Source organism: Pinus tabuliformis, chromosome 7, assembly GCF_031772625.1.
Source record: "Pinus tabuliformis cultivar Carrire ecotype Pingquan chromosome 7, CPIR1, whole genome shotgun sequence".
NCBI classification, from domain to species: domain Eukaryota; kingdom Viridiplantae; phylum Streptophyta; class Pinopsida; order Pinales; family Pinaceae; genus Pinus; species Pinus tabuliformis.
In genome coordinates this window covers 1,908,239,561-1,908,265,900 of record NC_142293.1, presented here as the reverse complement: position 1 = coordinate 1,908,265,900, position 26,340 = coordinate 1,908,239,561, and the positions used below count along the sequence as shown (strand labels likewise).

General features: G+C 39.5%; 1 protein-coding gene across 1 annotated transcript; it reads right to left on the bottom strand.

Annotated features, from left to right (window-relative positions):
- Positions 1–948: 948 nt before the first annotated feature.
- LOC149256122 (nuclear transport factor 2-like) lies at positions 949–26,011 on the bottom strand. The gene is made up of 4 exons (XM_089455235.1): positions 25,865–26,011; positions 25,571–25,630; positions 7,381–7,608; positions 949–2,028 (listed from the first exon to the last, which is right to left on the bottom strand). Exons 1-4 carry the CDS (start codon positions 26,009–26,011, stop codon positions 949–951), a joined length of 1,515 nt encoding a protein of 504 aa, XP_089311361.1.
- Positions 26,012–26,340: the final 329 nt, after the last annotated feature.

Below are 26,340 nucleotides of genomic sequence, written 5' to 3'. Positions count from 1 at the left end.
CAACTAGATTGGCTATGATTTGGATGTGCCCAAAAGTAATCATTACAAGCTTATAACCTAATCCTCATACTCCAGGCCTACTTCTATTTAATTTTCTTAGCTGAAATGAGATTTATAATGAATTCCTATTGTCCTCACTAAACCAATTAATTAATATACTACTTCATCATCACTCTCCACAATAACCCATGTTCTTGTGGCTTTATTCCCAAGGGTTCACAACCAAGGATCTTTTGAAACACTAACTATTAACTTAAGTGATTTTGATTACAAAATTCCACTCTATTGTGCTAAATATATAGTAAATGCTAAGGTCAAATTGGTTTCAGTAATTCAAACTAACTAGATGAATTTTGGCGATGATGTGCTAACAAACAAGGGAATTAGTTCATAGGTTGAATATCATTGTCTGGATTATAGATTTCAAGTCTATTGTGCTAAATCTATAGTAAATGCAAGGTCAAATTGGTTTTAGTAATTCAAATTCAAGCTAATGACAGGATAACCTATGTTGAGTGTCACATGAGCATGAATATCATGTATAATTGGGATCACACACATATAAGGTATGCTACATCAAATTATTAAATTAGAGTCACAAATCTATAATGTATTACTACCATGTATACTTTATTTACTTCAAATTGATCCATTCGATTGGAATTAAAAATGATATCAAAATAATTTCAATACTTCATGTGTTCCACTTTAGAAATATATAAGATATTTGAAGAAATGAAATGATTGAAATGTCATTTCTATCAAACTAGCAATTTTAAGGTGGTGAATTCTATAGAAACATTGCAAGAATACTTCAAGTCATCATCAAGTGTTTGGGGGACACCCTACGGTAACCTATCAAATTCTAGGATGTCTGACGTTGTTGTTCATCGTAGAACCTCGCTGACTGCCTCTTCCACCATTTCTGATTTGAATGTTATCTCTTTGTTATCCATCTTGGTTTGCACCAGAAAAGCCACCATTACCACGTCCAGGAAATGAACCTCGTCTAGCTCTATTGTTTACGAAATAATTTGGTCCATTTCCTTGAACGCGATAGGAATAGCCACCACGTCCTCTTTCTCCATCATTTGTTAAACCCTCCCCAGCAGGGCGTTTCTCCCTGATAAAGACTTGACGGACACCAATTAGAATAGGGGATGCATCAATTGCACGTTGGACTGAAGCTGTTTCTTCAAAATCAACAAAACCAAAACAGTATTGACTCCCTTTGCTACTCTTAACGCTAATCCCGGAAGGCTTAATTGCCCCAAACTTCTTAAACTCCTCCCCAAGTTGGGAAGCTGTAACATTCACAGGCAACTTGTTGATAAAAATAGAGAACCCACTTTCTTCTGCAGTGCTTTTAACAGTCCTAATGACATGATTGGAACTTGGTGCAGTGGAAATGGAAGTAGTTGTTGGACGTTGAGCTGAATTTCGTACATCCCTTCCCGTCACGAGAGACGATTTCTTAACTGCAACAACGGGTGGTGCTGCATTTTGTTTAAGAATTGAAGCACAGGTCGTTTGACTTGCTTGGACCTCTGCTAGAGTTTCTTGAGAAGGAGGCAGTTCTCCATTTTGAGCTTGTTCAATTTCTGATCCCTTTTGGCCACCTGAGTCTTCTGTGACTTCCTTCTGCTGCACGTCATTTTTATGTACCTCCTCAGCAACATTAGCAGGTTCCTCCACCGCTGTTGTGGATGGCTCACTCACATCGCTTTGACCTACTTCTTCAGGTTTGACAACTTGGCGTGAGACATCATATGCTTTGGCAGCATCTTCCCAAACATTTTGCTCTTTTCGTTGTGGTGCTTCACCTAAATACCTTACAACGTCATTCAATACAAAGTACCCCCTTTCCTGAGGAGCGAGGGAAAAGGATTGAGTGAATGTTAGCGTTCCACTGTTTTTAAAGGTAATTGATCCAGTAACCAAAACATGTAATCCTTTGTTATAAGACAACTGTGAATCGGTTGTCTTGATCTCGACCTCTAACGCACTGTAGTCTGGGGAGGTTACCAGCTGATTGATACCCCCCACAGTAGTCACCGATATCATTTGTCCACTGGGGTCTGTTGGAACTACTACACACCACTCTTAGTTAGAGCATGTGATTGCATGCAAGATTCCTTTTGCATGTTGGAACTACTACACATCTGCATGCGGACTTTTAGTTAGAGCATGGGATTGCATGCAAAATTCCTTTTGCATGTTTTACTCCTTGATTTACTCATTGATTTGCTCCTTCTTTAACTCCGCAACTGACTAGTTATCTCCGGAACTTGTTGTAGGTGTTGAGTCTTCTCATTGATCACCACTATAGTCATTACCTTGGGATCTTCACCGAGTAATGCTATATCATGAGCATTGTAACATAATTTTCAATTGAATCATTCTTTTCTTCTTTGGATTTTCTTTTAGCATTTTTGCTCTGCAAAGCTGTGTGTTCAACCTTTACTGGCTAGATTCATCTGTGCAGGTTTTCTAACACATTTACATGGTATCAGAGCCCACAGGTTGCTAGATAAAAGGCGCACCAGTACTTTATTTTACAAGTATTACAGCTTGGGGATCGAAGATTGAAAGAAAAATGGAGTTTCCCAAAGCATCGATCCTAACACCGTACAACTATCATGAATGGAAGGATCAAATGGCTCGATACCTTCGTCATAAAGGGTTGTACAGGATTACCATGGCTACAGAAGTGGAACCCACTTCAGCCATAGAGAAATCCAAGTACCTCAACCGTATGGATGAGGCACATGGATCCATATGCATGTGCATCTCTCCAGAGTTGCAGTTTCATCTATCTGCCTGCAATACTCCCAATGAGATTTGGAAAAAGGTTGAAGAGCTCTACGGGAAATAGGATGAGATGAAAGGACATCTGCTCGAAGTGGAGCTGCTATCATTGGATCCACGGAACTATGACAGAATTCAAGATTTCGTCACCAAATATAATGATCTATTGCTGCAACTCAAGGGTTGTGGAATTGACAAATCCAAGGAGGAGAGTCGCCAAGTTATCTCTATTATGTCAAAGCTCGGACCGGAATACTCCATCTTTGTGTCTACATTTCATTCAGTAAGGCTCGCAACAGGTAAATCCTACACTATGCCTTCTCTCAAAGAATTGATGGAGTCCCTTATTTTTGAGCAAGATAAACTCATTGGCATGGGGAAAATCAAACCTCCAAAAGCACATGCACTTGCTGTGCATGATGGCAGCCACAATAAAAATCACAGATCTGATTCAAATCAGAAAAATCAGCAGCAAAAAGACAAAGGAAAAGCACATTCCCATCCAAAGAAGGAAGGGTACACCAAGCCCTTCAATGACTCCTCCGGCTCAAGAAATGAGAAAGGGAAGAAAGGAAACAGATGCACCTACTGTCAAAGAGGATTCCATCCAGAATCCTCTTGCATGAAGAAACAAATTGACCAAATGGCAGAAATCCTTCAGAAGCACAACCTTGGGGACCACATCCCTCAGGGCGCCAAGAAGAAAACTGAGGATCCGCCACTCGGGAAAGGTAACAATTTTCATGCTTTAGTTGCAATTAATTCTTCTCCTGATGCATGGATTATAGATTCTGGTGCATCACACCATATGGCTGCTGCAAAGGAAGCATATTCCTCTTTGGATGCATGCAAAGGACCTCCCATCCTCATGGGAGATGACTCACCTATTGAGGTCACCGGAAAAGGTAGAGTGGAACTTTTACACGGAAGCTTTGAAGATGTGCTTCATGTTCCAAAACTTTCGGTAAACCTGCTTTCAGTTTATTAGATCACTCATTCCGGCACCGGAAAGAGAGTGGAATTCACTCCAGATGCAGTGAACATATATGATCTACATAGCAATGACAAAATTGCAACTGGTGAGGTAAACAATGGAGCGAGACTGTATACATTTTCTGAATTTATTGAATCTGAATCCTCCTTATTGCTTACACATGCTGATGATAGTAGTAGGCTTTGGCACGAGAGGTTTGGTCACTTAAATTAAAGGTATATGCAGCAGCTAAGCAAGAATGAGATGGTGGAAGGCTTGCCAAATATCAGTTTCTCCAAAGGAGTTTGTGAAGGGTGTGTTCTTGGCAAACATCCTAGAGAAAAGTTTGACACCGGCAAGACTCAGAGAGCATCCTCTCCTCTAGATCTGATCCATAGTGATCTCATGGGGCCTTTTCCTCATCCTTCCATCAACAAAGCAAGGTATGTGATTACATTTATTGATGATTTCTCACGGTATACTTGGGTGTATCTTCTCAGGAACAAATCTGAAGTTTTTGAGCACTTTGAAGATTTCAAAGCACTAGTTGAGACACAGTCAGAGAGAAAGATCAAAGCCCTCCGTACAGAAAATGGGGGGGGAATATGTTAACACAGCACTTCAGAACCTTTGCCTTCAGTCCGGCATACAGTTGTAGTATACAGTTCCATACATTCCGCAACAAAATGGAGTTGCTGAGAGAAAGAATCGATCTCTCAAAGAGATGGCTTCCTGCATGTTGCATGCCAAGTCACTGCCTCATAAGCTTTGGGCCGAAGCACTTAATTGTGCTAACTACATCCAGAACAGATCTCCTCATAGGTCTGTTAAGGATCAGACCCCCTTTGAGGCTTGGAGCGGCACTAAACCAGAGGTCACTCACCTCCGTGTTTTCGGCTCTCGAGCATGGGCCCGGATCCCCTCTGAAAAGAGGAAAGCTCTTGATCCACAAAGCATTGAGTGCATCTTTGTTGGATACCCTGATGGTGTGAAGGGATATCGACTACTGATTCCCTCTACGGACAAGCTCATCATTGAGCGAAGTGTCAAATTTGAGGAAAGTCTCTCGCATGCACCTCAAGCGCCGCATGAAGACACTTTTTATCTACCTCATGTCCAAGATGATGACTCAGTGCATTCAGATGCAGATACAGATCATGCAGATGCCGAGGAAGAGCATGCAGATACAAAGACAAAGTCTTCAGATACAAATCTAGTGCATGCAAATGATGATCCACATCCAAGCCTAGATCGGGCTTCCAGCAGTGAATCATATTCCCCTGTCATAAATCAGAGAACAAGGAGCTTACGTGAGATATATGCACAAGACCAACCAGCTGCTAGAAATGGTCTTGTGGGGGATAATTCTGATCTGCAGAGTACTAGCTCAGAGTTTATTGAGCCTCCTCTTGTCCTCACTGCCGCTGAACCATCGCCCTCCTGGCATTGTCATCTGGTTCAGTCTTCTGATCCATAGTCTTATGCTGAGGCTACTGGGCATCCATCTTGGGAGTCTGCCATGGAGGAGGAGTATAACTCCCTCCTCGAGAACGAGACTTGGGATCTGGTCCCCCTTCCTTCAGGAAGGAAACTTGTCCGATGCAAATGGGTCTACAAGGCCAAGAGTGCTGCAGATGGGCAAATCACCAGACGGAAAGCAAGGCTAGTAGCCAAAGGCTTCCAACAAGTGCATGGAATTGATTATGACGAGACCTTTGCTCCAGTAGCAAAGATGGATTCCATACGCCTTACACTTGCCATTGCGGCTGCCCAGCGGTGGGAAGTACATCAGATGGATGTGAAGAATGCCTTTCTTCACGGAGACCTATCTGAGGAGATCTACATGGAGCAGCCACATGGTTTCATTCAGGATTCATCTTTGGTCTGCAGACTGAAGAAATCTCTCTACGGCCTTAAGAAAGCCCCGAGAGCTTGGTACACGAAGATGGATTCTTTTCTCTTATCGAAAAACTTTGAAAGATGTAAGTCTGATCCGAATGTTTACATGCTTAGGACACATGATTCTCTTCTTATCTTAGTTTTGTATGTAGATGATCTCCTAATCACTGGCAGCTCAGCTTCAGCCATTGCTACAGTCAAGAGGGCCTTGCATGATAGGTTCTTGATGACGGACATGGGTCCATTACACTTCTTTCTTGGTCTTGAGATTAGCTAGAATGCCACAGGCATCAAACTCTCTCAGGCTAAGTATGCACGGGATCTCCTCGAGAGATTTCGCATGACTGACTGCAAGCCAACATCGACTCCTTTTTTGTCTGGGGTCCGCCTTGAGGATGGAGGTGACACTCCATTAGTTGACAGCACTCTCTACCGACAGCTAGTGGGGAGCTTATTGTACCTCACCCACTCCAGACCAGATCTCTCATACGCAGTAGGGGCATTTTCCAGATACATGCAGGAGCCGCATGAGCTACACTGGAATGCTGCCAAGCGCATCCTCCGATATGTGTAGGGCACCATCACCTTCGGGATTCACTATGCAGCAGGAACTTCATTGAATCTCCTTGGCTTCACAGATTCTGATTGGGCGGGAGACAACATTGATCGCAAGTCCACCTCCGGATATTCACTCAGTCTAGGATCTGGCCCTATCTGTTGGTCGAGCAAGAAGCAGGCTGCTATTGGTCTCTCTTCAGTTGAGGCTGAGTACCGAGGAGTAGTCAACATCACCATTCAGGCTCTGTGGCTACAACACTTCCTCACTGAGTTGGGCGTCCAGTTCAACCAGCCCATTGTCATCTGGTGTGACAACCAGAGCACTCTCAAATTTTGCAGGGATCCAGTACAGCGGCACCGGACGAAGCACATAGAGATCCATATGCACTACATTAGAGACTTAGTACATGATCGGGTCATTGATTTGCAGTTCTGTCCTTCAGCAGAACAGACTGCAGACATCTTCACCAAGACATTCATTGAGCAGAAGTTTCGCTCTTTGCGTGATCGTCTTGGAGTGAAGGACACGATTGCTTAGCAACTGTATGTTTCTTCCTCTTCTCTTTTGATTACATTGTATTTTGAGGGGGGGGTTTTCCCACGAGGTTTTCCCTCTTTCCTCAATTTTAGTACAAGTTGCACTGTATTTTGGGTGACCTTTGGCCTTAGTTGCCAGGGCCCATTTTCTATTTTTACCCATAGTGGTGTTCAGGGGGGGTGTTGGAACTACTACACACCACTCTTAGTTAGAGCATGTGATTGCATGCAAGATTCCTTTTGCATGTTGGAACTACTACACATCTACATGCAGACTTTTAGTTAGAGCATGGGTTTGCATGCAAAATTCCTTTTGCATGATTTACTCCTTGATTTACTCATTGATTTGCTCCTTCTTTAACTCCGCAACTGACTAGTTATCTCCGGAACTTGTTGTAGGTGTTGAGTCTTCTCATTGATCACCACTATAGTCATTACCTTGGGATCTTCACCCAGTAATGCTATATCATGAGCATTGTAACATAATTTTCAATTGAATCTTTCTTTTCTTCTTTCGATTTTCTTTTAGCGTTTTTGCTCTGCAAAGCTGTGTGTTCAACCTTTACTGGCTAGATTCATCTGTGTAGGTTTTCTAACACATTTACAGGGTCCGGGCGACCAACTATGTTGCAATTCTGATAAAATTTGTACAGCGATTCAGGTGACCGAACAAGAACATTGTAATAGTGGTTCACAAAGGAAGTCCCAATCTGCTGTACATCAGGAACCTTAGGTATGGCAGCTTGTTGGATGGCCGTTTCCCTGACAAGAAACTGTTTGGAGTTCACCGAAGAAGATTGAATTCGCTCCGAGTTCGCTTCGAGTAACAGAAACTGTGGCCAATCAAACCCACCTCTTTGTCAAAGCTTCCTTGCGCTAATTTGTCTTTGCTACGTGTTGCCATCAACGTCAGGTTGGTGTTGATATATATTAATATTTGAAATCGGTATGGCCGACAAAAAATTTCAAACTCGTTAATCGTCACGTTCGACATCAATTGGATTTGGAGGGTTTCATAATAAATGCTCTTTAAAGAATATTTATGTTTTAAATAAAGTACAAAAATATGTATACGTGTAAGAGTTTTGTAGCTAAAAAATTTACGTGCAAGAGTGTTGGTTGTAAAAAGTTTTTAAAAGGTTTACCATGATGATGATAGTGGTGTAAAAAGTTTTTAAAAGGTTTACCATGATGATGGTAGTGGTTAACTTCCACTTAGACTAAACTCTTGTATTGTTTTTTAGTAGTTTTTAATTGATGGGTAATTTTTTTCAGCATTAGACAATACCTCTCTTTCATATTGTGCACATTTAGAACCTTTGAATGGAGTAGTCATTGCCTCAATCATAGTTTGAAAATGTTATGCCACTTGAAATTTGACCTTAGTGTTTTCACCACCATAATTCCAGAGGATGCCACATCATTCTAAATTATTCATGGAAAAGGGGTTACCCACATGATCATCACAACAAGGGCTCCAGAATATTGTGTATTTTAACCTCAGTTGAAGAGTTGAGGTAGTCTCACCTAACCACTAGTAAATTATCATGTTGTGTTGTAACTTGCCACTAGGAGGAAAAGGTGTTCCATTTTTTTTATGCATTTTGTTTCACAAACAAACTAAGGAGCTATGAGGGATACAAAGAGACACTGGCACATAGAGAGGATTTTTTCAATATAGCAGCCCATGAGACACATGTCTTACTTCATTATGTTTGCAAACATTCTTTATTCAAATAAAGAGAGGAGAAAAACCTCACCTTCGAGTTGGGTTTTCTCTCGAAAGGGTTACCAGGTTATATCTTTTCTCAAATAATGTACTCTGATTTCTTATTTAATTTTTGTCTATTTTCTACATAATTATAATGTGCATGGGTAGATAACTAAATAGTAATTTACAAATCCATGAATGGAAAGAGAAATAAACCTTCATATTGTAGATTTGGGATTTTGGGATTTTAAGTATATCCAGGACAAATTATGGATAAGAAAAGAGAGAGGCCACTTAAAGAAGCTATTGTTGGGTGCATATTGGTAGAATCAAAATCTAGTGAAATGCAAGATTCAGGATATGAACTTCAATATAGCAAGATAGTAGAATACATTTAATATATGCAAGATCATGCTTTGATCTACAAGTTTATAGGGATGTGGATTTTTGGAAAAGAATTGATCTAGTGGATCCAAAATAAATGGAAGCCTAAAGGAAAAAGTAAACTTGGACTTAGGAAACAAAGGCTTATGTACAAAAAAAATTGCTAGTATGGAGAGTAGAACATAAATTTTATAGCAAGATCCTTACTTCTTCAATAATGCGAGGATTTTCATGAGATTATAGAAGGAGAAATACAACCCAAATAAGGGACCTTTTTTTTAGTTATTTTGGTTCATCTCTAAATTATTTCTCTCCTAAAGGAATACTACGAATAAGAAACTCTCCATGGAATCAGTAATTCCTTTGCCAACTTAGTTAATTTTTTTAAGTCTACAAAAAGAGGATGATAACACATCCTATTTCACTATATGTATCTATATGATTATATCATAGAATATATTAGCTTTAATATACATTTATTATCAAGAAAATATCTAGAGTCATCATTAAACTGCGGGCATGTCCTATTTTGATGTCAATGGTGCCATGCAATTGGACACATGTTCAAGGATTTCCCTCTTATCTCAAAGGAATTCATGCGGATTACTCCACTAATATAAACCAAGAACCCTTTGAAAAAGCCACATAAAGGAAAGTGTATATGTGGTCCTAAGGGGAAGTGAGTTCGTGACAAAAACCTGTATATAAAAATAAGTTTGAGTTTCTAACCTCCCAAGAGGCTATCTCAACAAAACATGATGATCATGAATCCTCCAAAATGGAGAAGTAACCCAAATGCATTATTAATTTTAGAAAAGTACAAGTTGAAGACTCAACTAGAATATTAGTAGAATCCTTTCCAAAATATATGGCAAAAATAATAATTGAAGAAGATAAGACACATTTCACTTCAAAGGACATGGATCTATGTGAATAAATCCTATTAGAACTAGTAGAGTATTGGAATTGGGAAGTATCCATAAACTATTCTATATCATCATATTCATATCCTTCACAAAGATTATCTCAAGGAAAACAAACGAAAATTTAATACTCAACATGAATCCAAGTATTTGAATCCTGATCTAAGCATTTAACATCACACATTTAAAGATCCTTGTAAGCTAGTAAACATGGTAAAAAACGTATAGCATTACTACAACAAGGACTTGATCAGACAAGTTGGAGAGATGTTGGCTAATTAAGGATGGTCCATGTTGATGAGAAAGGAATTTCCTTATACCCAAACCAAAATTCCATGAATATAATATGTTTGAACATTAGAGGTCCCAAAATATATCATAGAATAAATTCTTCTTAAGGAACATATCTATTTATATATTCGTGTGATGATACTTCGCCCGTGATACTAAATGTTTTAGTGAAAAGGTAAGTGAAATTGCATTCTAGAGTTGGAAATGTGTTCAAACACTAGCAATGGATGCTAGTAGTCACACATGGGGACTTGTTATGATTTGGAAACCTTAGAAACTAATAATTATACACCTACTCCTCATATTATCTTGGCCTCTTTCTATTTAATTGGCTTAGATGAAATTGGATATATAACCAATGTCTATGGTCCTCACTTGACTCTGAAAAAAAATAACTTTCTTCAAAATTTAAAAAACCTTGGACCCATTCTAGTACGATCTATGGTTAATATGTGGTGATTTCATTCTAATAAAATCAATGGAGAAAAAATGAGAATGGATATTGTTATATGAAACCTATGGCTGCAGACAAAAGTATCCTCCCTACAACTAGTGGCCTACTCTAGAACAACAGAAAGAAAATAATATAATGTCACCATTAGAGAAATTGGAGAATGAAAATATGCTTAATGGGATCCCCAACAAGCTTCATTCTCCTCTCAGTCTATAAGCTTGAGTCATAGCTCTCATCCCTATAATTTGATCTTGCACAAACACTCAACACAAACCAAATATCTATGACATCTATGTACCATTATCCAATAACTCTATTCAATGGATCAACATAGCATTGAAATATATGAATGTAAACATAACATAACACATATGGGAAAACAATATACTCTTTGTATTAATATGAAAGGGAGAGAGTTTACAACCAAAAGTGGAAACTGATCTTGTAGAGATCTCCCCAAGTTGACTTATCCTTCCTTGTCACAATGCACACCTCAAGGTCATCCTTATGAATGGAAATGATAAATCTCTTATCATCAAAGAAACAATATGAGGGTATGATTAGTCTCTAAATTCCAACCCTCATGTTGCACATGGCTATATATTTATAGGAGACTGTGGTAGTTTAGAAATTATTATCCATTTACCAATCGATGCTTCAGATCCACTTAGAAGGGGACGATGAGCTCAAGAGGTAAGAGGTTAAATATTCATATCAGATAGGATTTAAATTTCATATCCAAGGTAAATGGTTGTAACAAATCCTAGAAGCTTCTAGAAGAGGAAGCTTCAGGATTCTTTTTATTTTTCTTGAATTTCTAGAATCAACACACCCCAAATAAGGAACAACCTATTGTTGATGAGAGAAGGCGAAGAAGGGAGAAACGTGCTACTCAACATAGTTCCCTAAAGGGCCAGGGTCCATTGGGACTTAAAAGCACTAAAATAAGGTAGTCAAACTCAGAAACATAGGGATTTTGGAGAGTCATGCATACAACTTTGTGTAGGTATGATAACAAGGTGTTCATGGATGTTGATTGATCTAGTTGGTAGGCCTATTTAGATGTGACAAAATGGCCTATAAAAGATTGACCCTGAAGTGCAAAGTTAGAAATGACAAGTGATGACTAAAGTGCTTTACCTTGTGAAAAGTTTGAATTAAGAACATCTCCTTGAATCATCATTTGTTACAATATATTTTCATCATGATATAGTTGTTGAGGGAAGCATACCCATATTCAACACATAAGCTAACATTACATGTATAATGATCAAGAAGTCATGTCCGATGATGACAAAGGGTGGATCAATGATTGGAGGACTATTCGTATGATCATCGCCAACATACATTACGATCCTATATTAATCCTGAAATCACATCCTAGATGGATGGACCTAGATCTTGGGTCTTCTATCTCATTCACTGGATCATATAATGTGTGAGTCTAACCATGTGAATAAAGGAGTTGGAGTCAAACATGGCAGACACCATATGATTACTCTCCAATGATGTCAGTTGTTAACAAATGCGATAGAAACCATTGTTCGTGTCAATGGCTGTCAACGTACAATAGTACAATCTGCATGGCGTCAATGAATGAGTTGAAGTTGAGCACCACACAAAAATTTTTGATTGAAGGCCATTGACGAAAACCTTTCATCGGGAGTGAGGAAAATTTCCATTGATGGCTTTGATGCATGATGGCCTTGATGCATCCCCCATAAATGACATGAAACTGGTATCATGATTTGAGACAGAACGATTTTAATATGAAATTGGTTTAGGAACGACAAACATGAAGGTAGGCTTAAACGTATCGTAGTAGATATCAATTGAATGACTTCTCTTGAACACATTAGTGACACTGAATTAAGTTGGAATCATTGACCCAAAAACGAAAAAATAGGCTTTGAAAAGGTATCATGCACCCAAAGACAAGCATATTTCCCAACTCAATGGCGACGAAGATGAAGTGGAAGAGTTTCATGTTCAAGATCAGCTCGCTATCATTAACACATTTATTAATATGTTTTCCAATTTCCCCGCCATTTTTTGTCGGTACCTCTTTATTTTTAATAAGCTTGAGGAGGATAACATATGCTTCATGTGTAAGTTCATCATTAGGATGAATCCTTGTAAGTATGCATAATGAACTGTGAGAAGGAGTGGTTAGGCCTCATCATGTTTGACATTTACATCGATGTTTAAGTTTTTTATGAGTCCAACAAAGTTCTAACTCGAGTCCTTTTCATGTTTAGAGAGTTTAAAAAGGAAAACTCCAAAGGTTCCTTTTCCTAAATAGTCTCTTCAGTCCGAAAAGGTAGCAAACAATAATCAGGAGGACCTATTAGCCATGTTCGACTAAGGTATTCGTTTTTGGTAAATAGTTTATGTCAATCTAGAAAAGGGTTAAACTTATAATGAGTAGATGTATTTTCATTTACTTTAATTATTTTGAAAATACAAGTGCTCAATAATATTTTCACATTTAGGACTCTGAAAAGAGGTGAAAGAGAAATCAATTTCTAGTAGTGAGTGGTATAAAAGGGTAAATATTGGTTCTCGTCATGATGGAACTTCTTAAAACATGTAGAGGTCAAGTGGTTGGCTCATAAGACCACTCATCATAGCGGTTCCTTAGGAAAGGGTAAGAAAAACAAGTGAATTTATATGATTCGCCAAGGAGATTGTGACAATGGAAAGAGAAAACCAAGGTTCGTATGGTAGAAACACGCTGATAAAAATGGAAATCACAAGAATAGGATGAGATTGGATTCATTTTTTACACACGCTTGAAACATGGGGAACTATGGTTGAAATTGGTTTCATTTTTTGACAAGCTTGAAACATGAGAAAAATTATGTTTGAGAGTGGTTTCATTTTTTACACAAGTTTGAAAGAGAGAAAAACTATTCTTGAAATAGGTTTGCATGCCCCCAATATAATGACTAAATTCTAGGCATATTCCCTTGAAGCTTCATTTAATTCGCCTAAGTAGACTATCGTTTACTAATAGGTGGATGGAAATAAGGTTCATTTACGAGATCAAGTGAGAGACTCAAATCATAATTCACAATATATAATCAAAGGTTTAGATTAGAAGGGGATTTGTTTCATTTTTTAGCGATCTTGAAATCAGAAAAAAACTATGCTCATGAAACATTGTCTAAGCTTTCAAAAAGCTTGACATAAGAAAAGAACTTTGTCGCAAGAGGTTGTTTCATTTTTTAACGAGCTTGACACAAGAAAAAAAACTTTGTTCCAGGGACCTAATCATGACCATCAAAAGCTCAAAGTTTCCAAGAGGTTCTAATCATATGAGAGAATAATGTTCTGGAAGCTATCAAAGGATCCAATGGAAACATGAGGCTCCAATTCTCCCAATACATGATGCACTACATCACTTACTAGATTATCAGTAGATGCCGCCATGGAACAGGTTGCCACAAAATTAATCTGTGGTGGGGAAGATACCACTTGCATATAAGGAACATTTAGTGATGCTATTTTATTAGGAGTCAAATTAGGACTAACAAACAAAAGTTAGTCAATGATCACGATCCTTCCTTCATGTGGGAAATTCTTCACATGAAAGAGTGAAGAGAGAAGAGCTCCCACGCCATAAAAATAGTCATGCCCAAGGAGTAAAATAAAATCCAAAGAGACTTGGACTACCTTCCCATTAATATAGACAATATTTCCTCCCAAGGTAATAGGAAAATGAAGAAGGATCCCAAACATTTGACTCGTTCCTCTATTAAAATTCAAAAGATTATGGGCAACAGGCACAAGATGTGAGAACCGGAAGCTTGCCAAGTAGTTGAGGACAAAATATTAAAAGACACCCATTCATCTATGACTCTCCCAGGTACAGACATATTATAATTCTATACTATAATCTAGAAGATCACATAAGGAGGAAGATGATATCTTTCCAATCGACTCCAATCACATGAATGGACAATACTACTAGGAGGGGGTGTGAGGGGAATTGGAGAACTACTCCCTTGTGTTATGGGACTAGGATAATTTTTCCGGTATGTTGTGGTAACGGGAGAATTTCCCTCCTGTACTGTGGGAACATAAGGATTGTCTCCCTCTTCCATTGAAACGAGAGGCTTTCCCCCCCATCTCATTAGAATACGAAGAAATGAAAGAACCTAAGAGATATGCACTTCACTCCCTACAGGAAAGGTACGATCAACTAATGTTGGAATTGAGTCAACCATTACCTCAACCAATGGTTGGTAGATAACGGACTCATGCAATTCAAGTTTAGAGAGAGTGGAATTTATTGGATTTGAATTGTGATCAATCATTTCATCATCTAGTGGAGGATTAGGGGAAAATTAGGATATAGTAAGGTTTTCCGAAAATTTTGAGGATTCATTCATATAAGGAAAAAGGTGAATAGGATGATTGGCTTCATATAACCTATAGGGAAACTTGACTTTACCCTTTTTCCCATGGGCCTTGCTATTAGTAGTTGAATTTTTATCACCAACATGATCTCAAGAGGTTGATGGCAAACATTGATGTGAGTCAGTTGCAACAAACATAGTAAAAAATTCCATGTAATAAAGTTAATAAAGGAAAAAATAATACCCAAGGTCATGGGACACATATTCGAAGCTGAATGTTGGGAAAAACATCCAAGTGCGGGTATTCATTTGGTTTATTATGGCTAAGAAAATTGGAAAAGGAAATGACAAAGGCTAGAATGGCATGAGGCATTAATTTGCATTTTATTTATGAAAACAATGGAATTTATGAGAAAATGAAGGTGAAATGTCACAAGTTTCATGTGAGGAGGAAAATGAAGGAAAATAATGGAAAATTGAAAAAAATAGAGGCCTCATTAATAAAAAATCTTCTAAGGACGACTTGGTACCTTTTGTTAGCTTAGTTTTGGAGATCTCTCTCTCTTCTCTCTCTCGCACTCTTGGAAACTTAAAACATTCTTGTAGCACTCTAGCATTGGATGGAGAAAGCAAAGGAAGGTCCAAGAAGTAAAAGATCAAGCAAGGAAGAGCAACATCTCGTAGCTACATCAAGATTATTTGTGGGTATCGATTTTCATGTGTGATTTCCTTGCTATTTTTGGGTATGCATTTTTTATTTTGTTCTCTTTCTGTCATTGGCATGGGTCTTTCCAGGTGTGGGAGTATTCATCAACCCTACCTTTCCATTTCCGGATAACCATGATGTGATGGGTTGTCTTCTATTTTGTTGATCTAGATTACCATTAGGTCTCAAAACTGAGTGAGGTGGTCTCTGAAAGAAAGAACACAATGCATATGAATCCCTCAACCAAACTGTGATTGTGGAAGCCAAATTTTTGTGTGCCTTGGAGGGCCGAGGAATCATCGAGTGTTGTATGATGGGATATACAATAAAGCATATATGTTTATTCTCTTGATGAGGCCTATAAATCCTTGACTCGTGAATGACGGGATATAAGGTAAATCCTAGAGGATGGAGTCATGATTAGGCCTAGGATCCTCGACTATTGTATGGTGGGATATAGAGTAAAGCCTAAATACTAGTGGATAGGAAGAATTCCTCATGGTTTAGGTGGAGAAATCAGGTGGCATCCATGCTTGTCTAGGGCCTAGTGGTCTGATGGGGATTGCGACAAAGCCTCAGCAAACCTGGCTTGGTTTGGTTTTGATTCCCACATTCCTACTTGGAATATGGCATGGAGGTGATTGGCTAAAAGAAAGATTTGTTTCAACCATTATATGTTTAGGTGGTTCATGGAAGTCCCATACCTGGCTGGCTCTTCCTTTCATTAATAATAGCTTCTTGTCTTTGATATTTCACATGTAAATGTACTAGCTTATATGTGGCTTGTATGGTTGTTATATGCATTTTATTTATATTGGTTATATGATGGTTATGACTATATTTTGTGACAGATTTGATGTATGGCTCTCATCGTGTTTTGATTTTCAAATGAATGTATAATGAATATATGACCTAATAGATGATAATGCAACTATTTTGATAAGGAAAAAATTCTTCTTTAAGAATCATGGATAAGTATGTGATCCCTATGCTTAGATATGTTTTTATGACCTGTAGAATGTATTTTTGTCACATGTTTGATGAAATGTCTGTCATCGGTAGTAGGGATCCAGTCAAGTCATTGATTAAATATTTGCATTAGTAATATTGTCTTAATGTTATTTATAATTTCTGAAGATTTCATGAAGTCATGGCAAGTGTCGTCAGCCTTGGCCTTGAAAAAGTGGTAGAGGATAAGGGGTCATTGTTATACAACAAAATGAACTCCTCATAAACTCAGAGGTGAAAGACAGCATGACTAAAGAAAAGACCACAATTGTAGGCCTTGAATCCACACTAACGCTGGTTTTGCATTGCTAACCTCCTTTATAATGCTTGTTACCAAGCATAAGGGAGCGTTAGTCACCCTGCTAACTAAAGTTGTTAGACCAGGGGCAGCATTAGTAAAACTAAGAGATGTTTAGTGGGTCAAGCCAATGAATCTGCTGAAAAATATCTAGATATTTATCCCTAAATTTTCTCAAGAAAAGTAGGGAAAGTCCCAAAAATCAAACTATTTGGGGAAATTCCAATCTGAAAAGGAAGGCAAAAGGGAAAGAGCTAGAATAAGAGGAAGTTTTATTTCTCTTTCCCTAATGAACTGTAGGATGAGCTTGGCAGCCCTAACGCAATTGCTACATAACCAGTGAGAGCGCCATTGTGAAAGGGGTTAGAGCATTTCAAAGGATAGCCTAATAAGCTATTGAGCATCGACTCAAATCTGAAGAAGTGAGCTAGAAGAGAGAGAGAGAGAAGAAGAAGGGTCAAGGGAAGACTGATACAACAGATGGTTGTAATCACTCTTCCATTATTTAATATAGAACTGCAGTTGTGTTCCTACTCCATAGTGTCAGTATTATTGTCCGTTGAATTGTTCATTTCAACACTTGTTTACATGAGTAGTTAAGTTATACACTAATATATGTTTATTGTACATTCTTACATTACTTTTCAAGAGCGTATGTTGTGATTGGTTTGCCTTGTCCTTTGTGCAGGAATTGTCTTGGAGCCGACTTTGAAGGAGCTCTTTTTGCCGCATAGAGATCTCCAAACGGATCTAGAAGGAACTAAAGGTGATCTTCTTTCCATACCTTGACAATTTATGTTTCATAGAGAAACATGTGTATAACCTGATAGCTGTTGCAGGTAATCTTACATTCTGTCAAAGGTCCCAAGAATACCTTTGAGGGTAGATTTTCTCCTTGATACACCATGCATTTTACCCCATAGCAGAATTGGAAACTTCACTGGGAACTATACATCTAGTTCCTGGTTTACCCAAACCCTTCTCGGTTCTTCACTTCCTTCTAAGAGCTCCCTACTTCTTCAAATCCTTTTCTGATCCACCAAGTATCTTGCTACATCCTACTAGTTTTCATTCACCACAAAATCTAATCTTGAAAGCCCTCTGTTTGAGCAATTTCCCACACTAACACAGGTTACTAGGCTACACAGAGCTTTATAAAGCACTGTGCCTATGTATAGGGAGCGTTAGTGGACCAACTAACTCTTTGTTTCCACTAAAATAGAGCGTTAGTCTTCCATTTCCATGATTTCCAGTAGTTTCTGTTGACCAAAAGGGATGGAAAATCTTCTCATGGGCTGAAATAAGATCTGTAACTGTATTATGTCAGAAAATTTGGTGTCCTAGAAATTTATTTTTAGGAAAAAGTTTTGGTTTTTCTCTCTTAAATACATCTTTTTTTGAAAGAAAGACTGACAATCTGTATTCATCCTTCTGTCAAAATAGTTGTAAGCTGCTTCATTTTGGTTTTCAGTAGTTGTTAGGAAATATTGGAAAATAATCTTTTGGTTATGCAAGTGTTGAAAGGCTATAGATGCAGAGACGAAACTATGAATAAGTGAAAAGATGAATATGTAGAATAAAGCTTGTTTGCATAAAAATTGAAAAAAAATAGAGCATTGTTTTGCATGATTTATTGAGTCAACAGTCTAACCATATTTCCTACGTCAACACCCCTACTGAAGACAAATAATCAAGTACACATAAAAGTTACATTAAAATCAATCATTTACTCTTTTGAGCAAACCAACATTAGCTAGGCTAAGATCTTGGGATAAGCATGTAAGGGAACTGCCCAAGGTTGAAAACCAAAACTAGTGTTGTTAACAAGAAAAAAATTCCTTCTGCACTCACATTACCAGGGCCGCTCCACTAAAAACAGAGTGAAATACGAGACAACATCAGACTATAATTGAAGGTAGTCCGCCTTCTCTTACAAATCCTTTGGGCATTTTATGTACAAAGAAAAAAAATAGGGAACTAAAGACAAGAAACAAAAGGGACCCTACAAACCCAAAGTTGAGATCACTCCCCGATTTATTTTAAACGACCCTACTCTGCAGGTGCACAGGGATCACATGCAGAAATATGCTATTATCTGTAAGTTCATGGGACTATGGCCCACTGAAAAAGCATTACAGACATGGATCAAATATCACTGGAAACATAAAGGGAGCATTGACCTTCATCTTGGGTCAAATGGATTCTTCACTGTGGTGTTCACGAATATTGAAGACAAGGACAAAGTATTTGAAGGAGGACCCTACTTCTATGGACCCAGGTAAGAAAAGAGGCAGGAAAAAGCAGAATGAACTCTTTGATGGAGTGTGGCAAGCTAATGATAGATTCAAGTAAGATGAAATATCTAGCTAACTACTCCTTTACAAATCTTTCATTATGAAGTTTACATATTGAAATATCAGAGGTCTAGGGAGTAAGAGAAAGCAAAGAATTATTAGTAATAGGATGAAACAAGAAATGCCGGACATAATCTTTATCCAAGAAACGAAATATTCTATTCAAAAATTAAGACAAATCCATAGTAAATGGCTTAGTAGATTTGAGTTTCTAGAAGTTAAAGTAGAGGATACAGCAGGGGGAATTCTCACTCTTTGGAACCCTAAAAAAATTAGCATAATAGATGCTGAGGCTACCACGAACATTTATCAATCATTATTCAACCTGTAGGAGACATGTACACCTATCTGGTCACAAATGTTTATGGCCCTCAAAGAATAGATGACAAACTAAAGTTTCTAGACTCAGTGGTGGATCTCAGGGACAGACATGCAGGAATGCCTTGGATCATGGGAGGGGATTTCAACATGATCAAATCTCTTTCGGAGAAAAAAGGAGGAATCAAAATTCTAAGTAAAGACTCTTTAGAGTTTCAAACCTTTATAGACAATATGAACCTTGTAGATACTAAAATGAATACTAGCCTCTTTACTTGGAATAATAAAAGAGGAGGAGAGTCTTAGGTAGCCTCATAGTTAGACAAATTCATGATATCAGAGGATCTGATGCTAACAAAAAAGGAAGTAATAGCGGAATTTCTCCCCTTTGGAGGCTTAGATCACTGGCCGATTCAACTGGAGATCAAAGGTATGGGCATTCTCAGAAATAGGCCTTTCAGATTTGAAAATATCTAGCTCTCGCACCCAGATTTCTTCAATAATATTAAAGAATGGTAGTTAGAAGATTTACAGATTCAGGGAACAAGAATGTTTCTTATTCATAAAACATAAAAGCATATCAAACTCAGACTAAAGGATTGGAACATAAATGATTTTGGAAATATTTTTGTGGAGAAAAAATTAGTTGAAAAGAAAATGAAGGTTCTCAACCAAGCTCTGATCAAGGATGGATTTGATAAAGTGAAAATTAACCAAGACGATAAATATCATCAAGAATAGGATAATTTGTGTAAACAGGAGGAAATTTTTTTGAGACAAAAGTCTAGGATTCAATGGCTAAAGGAAGGGGAGCGTAACACTAAATTCTTTCATAGGTCCACCATGGCACATAGGATGCACAATAGAATATCTTCAATTAAGAAAGAAGAAGGGAATATTCTCACCTCCCATGAGAATATTGAAGCTATGATAGTTCAGCACTTCCGAAGCATTACTCAGGAAAATAATTCAGATAGAGAATAGTCCATCAGTGAGGTAATGAGAAACATACCAAAGATGGTATCCAAAGAGGACAATTTCAATGTAAATAGGCCAGTCTCTCAAAAGGAGGTAAATGATGTCCTCAAAGAAATGCAGAATGGAAGAGCACTAGGTCCGGATGCTTTTAATGTGGATTTTTTTAGAGCATGCTAGGGCCTTAAGCCAACTTCTATGAGCTCCTAGAAGAAGCTTTTTAAATGATGGGTGAAAGCTAACTCAAAGGAAGCTAATCTACTTGCGGAAAGAACTGAAAGCCAAAAAGTAATGCAAACCCTAGCAAACCCTAATTCTACTAGCTAGCCCTATTGCTGCAAAGGAGAGAATGCAAACTACTGGAAGGAATGCCATTAATTCTATGACGGTAAAATACATGTGCCTAGACTACCTCTACCTGAAGAAAATATCTTTTTGTATATTTGAATAAGTTATTATAATTATCATGCATGTGCTTTTGACTCGCTTTTTACTGTGCAAGGGTGAATCAAGGAGGATAAATGCTTGGAAGAGGTTGGGAAGGTTCAGAGAGGGTCTAAGGAGTCCCTAACACCCTTCCAGAGAGTTTCACAAAGTTTGTCTCTCAAGAAACCTCATTTGTGAGCTTCTACAGGAAGTTTGCAAGGGTTCTATAGGAAGTTCAGGATTTTGTACAGGATGTTCAGAAATTTCTACAGGATGTTTAAAAATTGGATTTTGGTGGATGGGTGAGTCAGGGGAGATGCATTGATGGATATGGAGGTAGGAGAGGGGTCTGGTAGTGGCCCAGGGACTGGGGGATGGAGTGGCAAGAAGGTGTGGAGGGCTAAATTGGCTCAAAGGAGGCTGAAACAATGATTGCATAAAGAGGTAGGGTTACATGGGCAAGAGGATAGATGTGAGATGAGGAACCTAGCTAGGAGATGGAACAACTGGCTCTGATGAGGCTTAGGTGGATGATGGAATGGTCGAGATTCCCTACACAATGTACATTTAACCGAATCAACAACGTCTTACAAATATTCAAAGTCCTAGCTAATCTACTCTAACTGTCAATAAAACGAATGAACAACAGTGTTATTGGGAAAGAAAACCATGTACATCAATCATGCAGAGAACAATTCAGAGATATAAACCCAAAATTAACTTCTGCAAATGAAAACAGTAGACTAAGGATTTCATGGTCAAGCAAACTAGTGTTTTTGTTGGGGCAACACTGTTTCTTCAGTTCCAGCCCCTGATCCAATAAGGATGAGGCGAAACAGTGAGTGTGGTTTACCCATTTTTTGGAGCTTCTTCCTGTTATTATCCTACCAATCCATTTTAAACATCTGAACCAATTCTATTCATAAACAGTGACCTATTTAACCAACACACCTAAATCTGCCCAACAGAAATATGTTTCAAATGCATAAAAGGAGAACAATGATGCATAAAGGAAAGGTAACTGTACAAAGAAGGAGGCCCTAGCCTCTCAGGTTGGGCCTGAACCTGAGAGCTATGGCTCCTATAGGAAACTCAGAGTTGATATAAAATAAGACTACTTCTCATTATCAAAAAAATAGTCATAAGTCAAGAGTTATGCCACAATGGCTACAAGAGAACAAACTAAATATAGCAGCACTGTAGTGCAAAATATGCAATGGTTTGCAAAAAAGTCCCTCACGAAGCCTGAGGCTTTAACATTTATACACCATGAGGGCCCTAGCTGGCCTCCTAAATCTATGGCACTTGGCTGCCCAAACTATGAGTAGACAACTTCTTCCAAAATATGCTTGGCCGCCTTCTAGATCCGACTTTGGTGGCCTTTGGAGCTTGGAGTTGGGGTGAGGATCCCGAGGAAGGCTATTTAATGCCATTGACAACCCCCCCTACGAATCCTCACCACAATCTTGGCTGTCTTCCAACCCATGATTGCTCGGTTTTGCTCCAACATGTGTCAAAAAAACCTAAAATGAGCACATGTTAGCCACCTTGGAAGAGTGACTACCCTTATTCGTATAAATGACATAAACATACTGAAAAAAAATGCATAATATATGAAAAATGAAGGATTGAACAAGGATAATTAGGCCAAATGAGCCCAACAAGTTACCAAATTTGGGTCTCATCATCACCCCCCTGCTAAAAGGGTTGCTCATCCTCTGAGCAACTAGTCCAACTCCTCATCTTTCATTGCTTTAATCGCCACCCTCACATCCCAGGCTTCTGAAGTAGTATCCTCCTCACTGTCATGGAATCTGACCTTCCTTCCCACCTCTTCCCACTGCTTATTCTCTTCTTCTTCTGTGCTTCCTTCTAAAAATCCCAAAAGCAAAGGTGGACTTAGCTTGAGGCCGATCCAGCTGGCCTGGATGTTCTGCATAGACTTCTTGTAGGGAGGCACTCGTGCCAAGGCCTCCCTCATTTTAGTAGGAGTGTGATGTTCCCTGATTTTGAGGCTGTGGGACAATGTGTTCCACCTACGGGTGAAAGCATGAACACAATTGTCCCTAATAATCGCTCCATATCCTCGAAGTGTGTTATGGCCTAAGCGTGCTGATCCGTGTACTCTAATTATGCCTGAGAGTTGGTTGCTAGGTGCTAGTGGGCTGATATCAATGCTGTGGGGTCCCCTGGCTCTTCTCTAATCAACAGTGGTTCATGTAGTTCTCGGTTAATGACATTTCTGACCTCTTCTGCTCTCTTTTCTTCGTGGTTTAACCATGAGGTCATTTCCATCAGCTGCATATCCCCTACTGCTATGTTGGGGTCCCATGACGTTACATTTGGAAGGACCAAATTATGCAGGTAGAACTCTGATAGCTTGGCCTTGTCTTCTAATGAACTGTTGTTACATAAATCCATGAACTGTTGGGGGTTTTGGATTTGGGATATACCCCTCTGTGCCAATGTGTTAATTTGGAATTGCAGCCACTGATCTCTTAGGTATAGGCCATAGGATTTGGTCGGCTACCTACATTGCAGAGCGTCCATTGCCCAACTGGCCATGTAGGCTAGTTGTGCCTCCTTTTCTTGCATCTATTGTTTTAGAGATTGTATCTGTATGCCTGCCTGCAATTCCCTTTCCTGTAGTTGCCGATTTAGTTCCTCAAGATCAGCTTGCACTCCTTCTTTTTCTTGGGGTTCTGCTGTGGTGTCCTTGGCTGCTGTGTCCTCTTATTTCCTCTGTCCCTGTAGTTGTAGCTGTCGTTTGAGCTGCTCATTTTCTTCCTGTAGAAATACTCGTTGGCAGTTTCCCACATGTTTTTCCATAGCCAATTCTCTTCTTGCCTCCTTGAGTTGTTCCTCCAAGGGACCTATGTCTGCTACTCCTTTAGACTTGGCTATTCCCATCCATGTGTGGGTCCTCACTCTTTCTTCCTCTAGTGCAAAGAAAAGCGGCACTGTGAATTTCTGTGGAATGATATTTCCGGCCTCCAAAAAGTTATAATAAGAGCCCAAGCTGGGCTAGGGGCTAGGTTCCATAATGTGCTCTACCTCTTCCTCCTTTTGTGGTGATTTGGCTGACTCCCCTTCCATTCTTTCGGTCTCCTTGAGCCTGGCCAATGTTTCCTGTAGAACAGCTTCAGCATCCTGTAGAGAGGTTTTTGAAGCCAATCTTTCCATTCTCTCCCTCTAGGTAGATGTCTTCATGCTCGCCCGCTCATAAGTGACTGATTCTTTGGAGGGGGACTTCTCCTTTGGCGAGGTAGGGGTGTCTTCAATGGTAATTGGGTCGTTGGATGGAGGTTGGGGTCTGCCGGTTTTAATTCTTACACTTCTTCTCGATTTGAAATACAGAGGAGTATCCCTCTTTCATTTTTCCTTTGGCTTGGGAGAGGTAGCTAGGGTGGCCAGCACGACTTCTGCCTCCCTAGCTAGAATTTCGGCCAATTTCTCCTTCTGCTTTCCTTATTCCAGACTTCCTATAGAAAGTCCTGTAGTGGCTGGTTTCTGGCTTCCGGTAGAAATAGCCTTTTGGTTTTTTGTAGAAGCGGATGGCACCGTTTTAGCCTGCCTGGCGGAGGGTGCTTTTTCCTTTAGCTTGGCTGAGGCTGCCTTAGGGGTGCCCTCGCTAGCTTGGAATTTCTCAGTCCTTTCTACCCTGCTCTGTAGTCTTTTCTCTCCCTGGGTGTTGGTGTAATTTTACCACCCCCTGTTTTGGCAGCTTGGCTTTTTTCTTGTGTTCTCTTCTGTTCTTTCTTTGGTGTTTTTCCCGGGGTTTCTTGTCCTTCAACTTTCTTCTCTGCCTCAGTGCGCTCCTTCTCCTCGTTGTTGGAGGAAGTGAGGTCCTCGGCAAAAATTTGGATGTCATCACCCTTAGACAGATTCTAAAAAGTTTCCCAGGAGAGAGGGACGGTGTAAGTGTGGAGTGCATCTTCCACGAGGAGCTTGATAAGCCCATGATGGGCTAGCTGGTCTGGCGTCCCCTCTCTCAGTTTGGTGGCACACTCAATCATGTACTGCAGGAGGAAGTAAGGAATGCTAAACTTCTGCTCTGAGGGTAGGTCCATTTGGTGCCTGAGTTCTGTGAGAAACTGGAAGTGATAGCCATACACGATGCTAAATCGCCCCTCACACATAATATACTTTATAATTTGGAGGTTGACTTCACTCCAGAACGACTGTAGGCTAGTTCTTCGAACTCCGTTCTTGTCCTCTGAAAATTGTTCCTCTGGCAAGAAGAACTCTTTTTTAGCTTTCTGACCCAATTTCCTCTCTTCCTTATCCCAGGGTACCCCCATCGGTAGATCAGTTACTCTACTAATGAACTGTGGGGTGAGCCTAAGGGTCAATCCTCTGAAGTTGACAACGGCCAATGTCTTTGACTTCGGCTTCAGGGACCTTAGGAATTCTTCTGTAATTTCATTAGCATGACTTTGAAGCTTGTCACAGAATGACATCTAGTGTGAATGGGAAAACAAGTCCACCACCTCAGGGGTTTCCCGTAATTTCTTGGAGTCCGAAGGTTCTTTTCTAATGAACCATCCCGGCATGGTAAAAACTTGCTTTTTCTGTTCTGAACTTGCCTGCTCGTGTACAAAAGGAGAGCTTCGGGGTTTTTCTACAGAGAGCGCAGAGCTATGTCTCTGTTATGCAAAAAGTCATATAAAATTCACAATTTCCCACTAGTGAGCCTTTACAGTGGCTCAATTTTAATTCAACACCCTGGAGAAAATCTCGCATGCAGACTACGACGACAATTTCATGGAGCAATAAGAAAATGACTTTTGAATTCATAAATAGACTTGATTCACACTCTCAACACTTCGAATTCACCACCTTTTGAATTATGTGCATGGGAAAGTTATGTTCATGCCTACCTCACTAAGAATTGCCACCCTCGATGTGAACAGTCCAAGCTTCCCCGCAATGTCGGGCTTCCTGTTGCGCAGCTTCCTATAGAAATCGTGCACGGCTTCTGGAGAACGTGACAATGGTTCTGGACTTTCTGAGCAGCAACGAGACATTGGAACAGGCCGAGAACTGAGGCTAACAACCTTCAGAGGATTGAGGACGCGTACTCAGCTGCCAAACGGTTGTGAGTAAATGACTACAGTGTATCATAAGTGATTTAGCCGGCCAATTTTGAATTGCTGTGGATTTCATGGCACGGGGGTGAGCTATCCCAGTCGATCCGTTGGCCGATGTCACAGCCGTCATTCCGCGGCATGTCCCTGACCGCCGAATCCTTCCCTCTGCATTCACCACTGCCATTCCCGTTATACTGCCGCTTCTCTCCAACTGGACGCTTCCCACTTGTCAATTGCCCGTCTTTTCGACATAACCATGGACATTC